Source organism: Rhineura floridana, chromosome 11, assembly GCF_030035675.1.
Source record: "Rhineura floridana isolate rRhiFlo1 chromosome 11, rRhiFlo1.hap2, whole genome shotgun sequence".
NCBI lineage: Eukaryota > Metazoa > Chordata > Lepidosauria > Squamata > Rhineuridae > Rhineura > Rhineura floridana.
This window is the reverse complement of record NC_084490.1, coordinates 32,458,615-32,467,505: the sequence shown is the minus strand read 5'-3', so window position 1 is coordinate 32,467,505 and position 8,891 is coordinate 32,458,615. Positions and strand designations below refer to the sequence as shown.

Here is an 8,891-nt window from a genome sequence, read left to right as displayed (position 1 = left end):
ATCTCTCTGTTCCCATTACTGTGCACAAGCCTTCATCAGTCGTTACCACCAAGTTTACATCTCCCTCCCCCTTAGTATTCTGTTTAAAGCCCTCCTGATGAACTTCTCCATGCTGTGGCCAAACACATTCTTCCCAGTCCTTGTGAGATGCAACTCATCACTTGCCAGCAGACCATCTTCCATAAAGCCTAGCCCGTGGTCCCAGAATCCAAATCTCTCATGTTGGCACCATTTTTGTAGCCATTCATTCACACAGAGTATTTTTCTTTCCCTTTCTAATCCTAAGTACTGGAAGGATGGATGAAAAAACTATCTGGCCCCCAAAGTCCATGAGTTTCCTTCCCAGAGCATCAAATAGTTATAATATATAGTTAATTATAGTAAATAGTTATAGTATATAGTTAGCTAAAATAGTATAGTTAATTTACATTACAGTAGTTTACATGTCTACCCAAAAGTAAGTCTCTTTGGTTTTGGTTTTCAGAGTTTTACTTCCAGTCCATCCATCTGTCCGTCCATCCGTCCTTCCTTCCTTCCTTCCTTCCTTTTTAAAAAACGAGGTGCCCGTACTAATACCTTGATAAAAGTGCTGTGACTACCAGCACAAAATGGGCAGGAAACAAACAAAGGTGCCCATATTCCATGCCAGAGATTTATCACAAAAAAAACAATAACTCCAGGTAAGAGGGTAGAGGATGGCAGCCTTCGCTTTGTTTTAGGGTTGGTATTGGGGAAAAAAGAGGTTTCTTGTGCCTTTAACAGCTGTATGGCAAGCAGGTCCAGTCTTTTCTAGTATGGAAATTATGGGAAAAGCTTCATCATGACTACCATCTAATTTTATTTATTTATTTATTTATTTATTTTATTACATTTTTAAACCGCCCTATAGCAACAAGCTCTCAGGGCGGTGTACAACAGAATAAAAACAGGTTAAAATACAAGTGAGCATAAGTACAATACACTACTAAAGATATATAAAACAAGATTAAATCAAAATAAATTAAAATTAAAAATTTAAAATTTAAAATGCCTGGGCAAAGAGGTAGGTCTTTACCTGGCGCCGAAAAGATAACAAAGAAGGCGCCAGGTGTATTTCATCAGGGAGGGCGTTCCATAACTCAGGGGCCACCACTGAGAAGGCCTAGCTCTAGTATTTACTCTCCGGGCTTCCCTATACGTTGGAACCCGGAGAAGGGCCTTCGACGTCAAGCGCAGTGAACGGGTAGGTATATAGTGGGAGAGGCGTTGCACCAGGTATTGTGGTCCAATGCCATTAAGGGCTTTATAGGTAAGAACCAACACTTTGAATCTGGCCCGGAAACATATTGGTAGCCAGTGCAGCCAGGCCAGGACAGGAGTTATATGATCATATTTTTTAGTCCCAGTGAGAACTCTGGCCGCAGCATTCTGCAACAGCTGAGGTTTCCGAACCATCTTCAAAGGTAACCCTACATAGAGTGCATTACAGTAGTCCAATCTAGAGGTTACCAGAGCATGGATAACTGTGGCGAGGTTCTCCCTGTCCAGGTAGGGTCGTAGTTGGGCTACCAGCCGAAGCTGGTAGAACGCATTCCGTGCCACCGAGGCTACTTGAGCATGTGTTATGCCATACCTCATGACAGCTATTTTGTGTTATGCCACACTGACACAGCTGTGTTGTGATTATTGCCCTCATGGCAGCCATTTTGTGTTATGCCACACCCCCACAGCCATGTTGTGACTGTTGCCCTCCGCAATGAGTCAAAATTTAAAATGCGCTCTCTACTCTAAAAATGTGGTGACTTCTCTTTCTCTTCCTACATATCTCTTTCATTTATACATTACACTGCATACACCCTTAAAAAAAACTAAGGTGCACACTAGGGTTGCCAGGTTCTTGGCCTGAGACTGATCCTGTATCTTTAGGAGAAGAGAAAGTCAGCCTAGTAAAGGTGTTCTTGCAACTCTGTAATGAGAAAAACCACAAGGTGGAATTCTCCCTTCCCTCTGCACAACTTTTAAAGATACAGAAGACCTCTTGGCTGCCAGGCCCAGCCTCCAAGAGGTCTTCTGTATCTTTAAAAGTTGTGCAGAGGGAAGGAAGAATTCCACCTTGTGGTTGTTCTCATTACAATGTTACAAGAACACCTGCACTTGGCTGACTTTCTCTTCTCCTAATGATACAGGATCAGTCTCAGGCCATGAACCTGGCAACCCACTGCACACAAGCACACAAATGCAGTTTGTGAAAAAGCCTCCAGAGGCATCATTACTGAAAAAAGGACGTACATTCATGCCAGTGATGATGAAGCTGCTGACACACACACAAATGTGAGATATGCGATGGGAGGGGGAGGCAAAAAGCTTCTAGAAGGGGACAAGCCTCCAGAAACATCACTACTGATAAAAGGAGGTAAAATTAGGCCAATGATGATGAAACTGCTGACTAAAAAAAAAAAGTGGGAGATGTGATGGGAGGGGGAGGCAAGAATCTCCTAAGGTAGAAAAATTCATGCATGAAATCCTTGCCATCTTTTTACTCAAACTGTGCCATTCAATTAAATATGTATACTAACAACTTGGGGGCTTCTCAGTCACACTGCATACTGTGCATACATATAAATCTCCCACTGAGCTATGTCTTTTATTCATTAGAGAGTTACTTGTCATGCACATGTGTTACATATTTGAGTCTAGGGATCAAAGCAGCCAATGCAGAGGGGAATTACCTTGCAGGAAATATATTGTGCCACACTTCTGAGGAATTAATATTGTAGATTAGGCTCTGGAGATCATCAAGGTGCAACTATGATGTAATTTCATGAAACAGCATTGGGAACAGAGATGATTCACTCTCCTTTTTCCTAAAGCAAGCTCCTGTAAATAAAGACCAAACTTAGACATGCACACACCTACTTTCTCCAAGAGGATCAATATCAGACAGAGGTGAGCATTTTTGTAAATAATATTCAGTATCAATTTACAGTTGAATCCCAGCTTAGTCATGCTTAAAGTAGTCCCACTGAATCATATCTCACTTACATTTCATTGATTCCAATAGGTCTATACAAAGCATGACTAAGTCAGATGTTACACTAAGAGCTCAAGTTTTCATTTCTTTTTTTAAAAAACCCACAGTGTGACAAAGGAGCAATTTGGACACTTGAACACTAACATAAAATGTATATAATACATTTTTATCCACTTGCTTTTACTAATAGAAAATAATAATGTATAATATGTATGGTTGTTTCTCTGGAAGTGTGACAGCAACAACCCCCTCCCCATATTAAACAAATGGCACCAATGTTGTTAAGGAAGATTATGCTTTACATTAATCATGCAGGACTGTAAACTGAGTTTTCTTTAAAAAAGAAAGAAAGAAAAAGAAACATGTCAAAACTATTAATTAAATCTAGATTCATACTGGGTCTAATTTATTGTGCTCTTGCATACAATTTAGAACATAAGTCTATACATGTTTATTTTTAAGTCCTTTTGGGTTCAATGGGGCTTACCTCTAGGTAAGCATCCATAGGTTTGCCACCTTAGTAAGGATGAGTATGAAATAAGCAGACAAAATATAATTAATTTGCAAAATAATGTGGGGAATGGGGACTAATGTCTATTTAGATATGTGCAGATTTCATACTATAGAGATAGATCCATTAGAAAGGTCTCGAAGACTTATAATAGTGCTGCTATACAAAAAGATTTATTCCAGGGTTGGAAGAAAATTAATTGCAGCTGAGGGTTGAAATAATACATGGAAAGAGCAAACTGGGTTGAACAAAGGACCACTTTATTACACTTCAAACAAACACTTTAAAATAAACCTACAGAGGGAAACAGAGGTGCAGGAAATGTTTATAAGTAAGTAGTTGCAATAAAGCTATCGGGTGACCAGCCCCTGCTGGGGCAAGGGCAAGCCATTCTGCTTACCCATTACCCCAACCACACCTTTAGGTGAGCAGGGAGACCTTCCCATCTCACCACCCCCTGGGGCCCTACAACTCTGGGTAGATGAGGTAAGTTGGCCCCAAAAACAGCCCATGTCCTGCCCCAGTCCATAAAGCCCTGACTGGCAGGCCTCCAGAGCCACCAATCACCTCCAAAGGTGCCTAAGGGGACCACCTAGCTGTCCTTACCTACTTCCCTTCCTGCACCTTGCCACACAAGTGACCAGACAGCCTAAACCGGGGAATTAACCTCAATATAGTCAAATTAGCCAAATTAGCTGAAATAACCTAGTAACCATGACACCCCCTAACCCAGTTCAATCTCACCACCACAGTGTGGAGTAGGCAAAAAGCCTGTCCCCCAACAATGGTGGGCAGGATAAAAATTTTACTAGGCCCTGAAGCAACCCAGATCACACCATAGCAACGGGAGGGCAGGGTGGGCACAGCACACCAAGAAGAAGTTTAGAGTGGTGGTGTAGGCTTAGAAAAGCCCTGATGCCCCACCACCACAGCATGCCACGCATGCACTCCCCGTGCAATGTAGAACTGCTGCCCTCCTCTAAAATTGTGGTCAGGATTTCAATTCCTGGCCACAAATATGCTCTGCCCACCCAGGCTCTGCTCAGGCGAGCGGAGTGGGACATGTGATCGGGAGAAAGTTTGGCTACAGTTGTTCTGTCTCTCCATGATCATTGCCCTGTCTCATTGCTCAGCACACCCATCTCTATACTGGCTGTTCAGAAGAGAAAATGCTGTGTACTTTCATAGAAGGAGTGTTTATTCCTTCTGCTAGTACACAAAGTTTCTGACTTGATTATATAGTAGGGAGTATCTATTACTGTACAACTCATGTAGAAATATGGAGAGATGGTTGAGAAGACACAGGCCACTCTGTCCTTACCTGGCTAGCAGGCAGCATTGCTGTAATACCATTCCCCCCCCCCCAGTTTAGTGGCACTTCTTAACCAGAATAAGGCTGCTTTCACATACGGGGCTTATTGTATTAGTTTAACAGATTAAAATAATAGCACTTCTGTCCCAATCCCTCAAATTCCTTTCACACTGCAGAAGCTGATGTAGTGGCATGTTGCGCAAATGTCATTTGCAGTGCCACAACTGGACAGATGAGGATCAGGTGAAAAAGGCAAGAAGAACAGCAAGAAAGCAAAAACTCCAAAAAGAAAGAGCTAGAAACAATACAATGAAGAAAAGGGGAAAATGTGGTCACTTTAAAAATACAAGCTGCTCAGGCTCAAGTAAAAAAAGACTTAGCGAAGGAGGGCTTAAAAGACAATAGAAAAAGAGTTGAAAATCAACTTCAGCAATTATCACACACAAGAAGCTTCATGTCTGAAAGCAGCCAGGGGAAACTAGCTGGAGAAAAGTGAATATAGAAAAGAGAAAAAAGGAAGGTAAGATCCTTTCGATATTTTAGCAGCCATGGGGGGAGGGGAAGAGGTGGGAAAGAACAGACTTCCAATCCACACATCAGAGGTAAAACTCAGAAAAACAATGTAAGGAGGGCTCACCAAAGACAAACAAAGGCAAATAGGGAGCATGCAAGGGCAGGAATAAGTTTAAAAACACAAAGGTATAGCAAGGCTACAGAGACAAAGTTGGATGCCTGTCATGTGGCAGGCTGTTAGCGCAAATCTCCTGCAATTTTCCAGGTTCCCAACCTTGAAAATGTATTATTTCTGGAATTATTCATCATGGAAATTAGCGCTGAACTTCCACTATATTCCACTAGATTTCTGGAACTAGCTTGTACGTCTTGTGACGGGTCAAAAAAAATGTGCAAATTGCCAGGTAAGAAATTGTCAGAAAAATGGAATAAAGTGCAGTGTGAAAGCACCCCAAGTGAGTCCTCATAAACTAAGGATGGAAGGATCTGTCATTTTTTGTGCTCTCAGTTTCCAATTTTTTAAAATCTTAAATTTAGTTCACATTTCTACAGCAATTTGTCATTGTTTTTAAATTCTCATGAAAATTATTCAGCATTTGAGTACAAATTTCTCCCAACACACATTTTTGTATGAAGTTTTAAAATGTACTCATTTTTGTAAGCACTTTCTCCTAATATAATGTATTTTTGCATGTTATTTTCACTCATATATTCATTGTTATCCACACTTACCCCTAATATATACATTTTTGTAAGCATGCTTTGATTGGAGAACTGCATCACAAAATTAGGATATGTGGGAATTTCAGTGGTTAGTTGTGTTTTGGTTCTCATATTGTTTTGGAAAGTGCAAATTTGATAGATTTGGCTTTAAATATGAATTGAATCAAATTACTCTCCCATCCCTATTATAAACTGGGTGTGGGCACATGATATTGAACTACAACTCTCATCAGCACTAGGCAGCATGGTCAATGGCCAAGGATGATGGGGACTGTAATTCAGCAATATCAAGAGGGCCAAAGATTCACCACGTAGTGACTGAATTTAATACTTAGTTGATTAATTCTTACCAGTATCATTGGTGTTTACTACAGCATAGGGAATCTGAGACCTTTCATACAATGCTGTACACTTACTGCTATCGTGACCATTGGCCATGTGGCCTTGGACTGAAAAGAACTGGAATCTTAAAACAACCACAGGGCAAGAGGTTGTTGTTATGTGCCTCCAAGTCGACTATGACCTATGGCAACCCGATGAATCAGTGACCTCCAAGAGCATCTGTATGATATCATACAGTGCATTTTTTTCTTTTAAAGTTATTAGTTTTCCTTGTTCAGATAAGTTGTTTTCCTCAACATTATGTCACCTATTTCATCTGAAACTCTTCAATTTTGCTTGATTTTGTATTATTTATGGGATTAAAAAATGAGTTAACTAAACTCCAAAATACACACCATGATGTTATAAACATAAATTCATGATTCCTCTAAATTTAGGTCCTGTATTAATGAGTGTATTGTTCCCTCCACAGAATATTTGAAAGAAATTAAATCGCTAATCAATCTACTCTGAATGTGGAAAATCCATGCTGACTATAGTGTACAGCCACTCTCATGGCTTTATAATATCAATCTCCAAACATCTGGAACTTACTGATACATTTGTTTGATGCCAAACTTTTTACTTTAAAGTTTTATACATGTATTAGGAGTGTGCCTGATTTCAGAACAAATTAACAATTGAATTTAGGGGTTTGACTGGGCTAATGGTTGGTTTGTCATTTCTTGGATCTGTACTCAAGCTCATCCATTCATCCTATTAGGGATGGGGAATTTTCTTTCTCTAATGGCATGCTTATAAAAAACAGTACACTGTGACTCAATTAGTGGGCACATTTGCCTGAAATTAGCACCTAAACGCTTCCATCTTACATGGATGTTAGATTCTGTAGTGTAGGTGTAGGCAACCTTTGGCACCCCAGTTGATTCTATGCTCCAGTTCCCATCATCCCTTACCATTGGGCATGACTGGTGAGGCTGATGGAAGTTAGAATCCAACAACATTCAGTTCCCCACCCCAGTATTGATGGATCATATCATACAACTAATGATGTCTCTTAAACATTTTTTCTCATTCAGATAAAAACTTTCCCTCTTCATATTATATCAGCTGTTTTAGCTGATATTCTTCAATTATGCTTGCTTTTTATGATGTGTGGCAAGAACAAATAGCTTGACCAAACTACTATATATGCTATGCTGTTATAACCATAAACCCGTGCTTTCTCTATACTGCAGCTCTACATTAACAAGTGTATTGTTCCCTCCACAGAATATTTGAAAGGAATTAAATGGCTAATCAATCTACTCCAACAGAGTTCCTTCTGATGGGATTCTCCAATGAGCATGATGTACAGATTTTACATTCTGTGATGTTTCTCTTTATTTACATAACAGCCTTAGTGGGAAATGTTCTTATCATTACAGCTGTGGCCCTAGACCACCACCTTCACAGTCCCATGTTCTTCTTTCTGGTCAACCTATCAGTGTCAGATATTTGCTACATCTCTACTACTGTTCCCAAAACAATAGCCATATCACTGACAAACAACAACGTGATTTCTTTTCGTGGATGTGTCACACAAGTCTTCTTTGTTGTCACGTTTATTGGTGCTGAGCTTGCCTTGCTCACTGTCATGGCTTATGACCGTTATGTAGCGATCTGCCATCCTCTACAATATAGGCTAATCATGAACTGGAATGCCTGCATCCAAATGGCAGCTGCTTCCTGGTTAAGTGCCATGGTTAATGCAATCCTGGAGACCACTATGACATTTAGACTGAGCTTCTGTGGGTCCAATATTGTTGGACAGTTTTTCTGCGATATTCCTCAGTTACAAAAGATTTCATGCAGTGACACAAAAATTAATGAAATTTTGATTATTGTCCTTGGGTTCACTGTGAACTCATTTTGTATTCCAATCATATTAGCTTCATATGGCTATATCTTCTCAGTTGTGAAGAGGATTCCATCTGTTCAAGCCAGACATAAAGCCTTGTCTACCTGCACTCCCCACCTGACTGTCTTTTCTTTATTCATAATCACAGCTATGTTTTCATACTTGAGACCTAAATCACTTTCCTCCCCCACTGTGGACTTAGTTTCTACTGTATTATATACAGTTTTGCCACCAGTTCTGAATCCCATCATTTACAGCTTCAGGAACAAGGACATGCAGAAGGCAGTGTGGATAATACCTCAAAATATAAAAAGTCTCATTGCATAATACATCTACACTCTTGCAAGTGTTAAGTATGGAAACATGAAATGCACAGCACATGTTAGACTTAAATAAATAAGCTCTAATATATACCTTTCTATCTTGTAATAGGGAATTTCTCATTCTTAGCTATTTAACTAAAAGGTTCTTTGTTATTTCCAAAGATTTTTGTGACTTAAACATTTTCACTGTAGCATTTGTTTACTTACAATCCATACTTACTAGAGACACTTGTAGGACTTATCTCAGATAAAAATTA

At 39.8% G+C, this 8,891-nt stretch overlaps 1 protein-coding gene across 1 annotated transcript; it reads left to right on the top strand.

Annotated features, from left to right (window-relative positions):
• Positions 1-2,343: 2,343 nt before the first annotated feature.
• Positions 2,344-8,638, top strand: LOC133367794 (olfactory receptor 14A16-like). Its single transcript, XM_061591898.1, has 2 exons — positions 2,344-2,392; positions 7,839-8,638. Exon 2 carries the CDS (start codon positions 7,871-7,873, stop codon positions 8,636-8,638), a length of 768 nt encoding a protein of 255 aa, XP_061447882.1. The 5' UTR covers positions 2,344-2,392; positions 7,839-7,870.
• Positions 8,639-8,891: the final 253 nt, after the last annotated feature.

Excerpts from the sequence above, each read along its gene's own strand:
- LOC133367794 (XM_061591898.1), top strand. The coding sequence starts at position 7,871 with ATGTTCTTCTTTCTGGTCAACCTATCAGTGTCAGATATTTGCTACATC.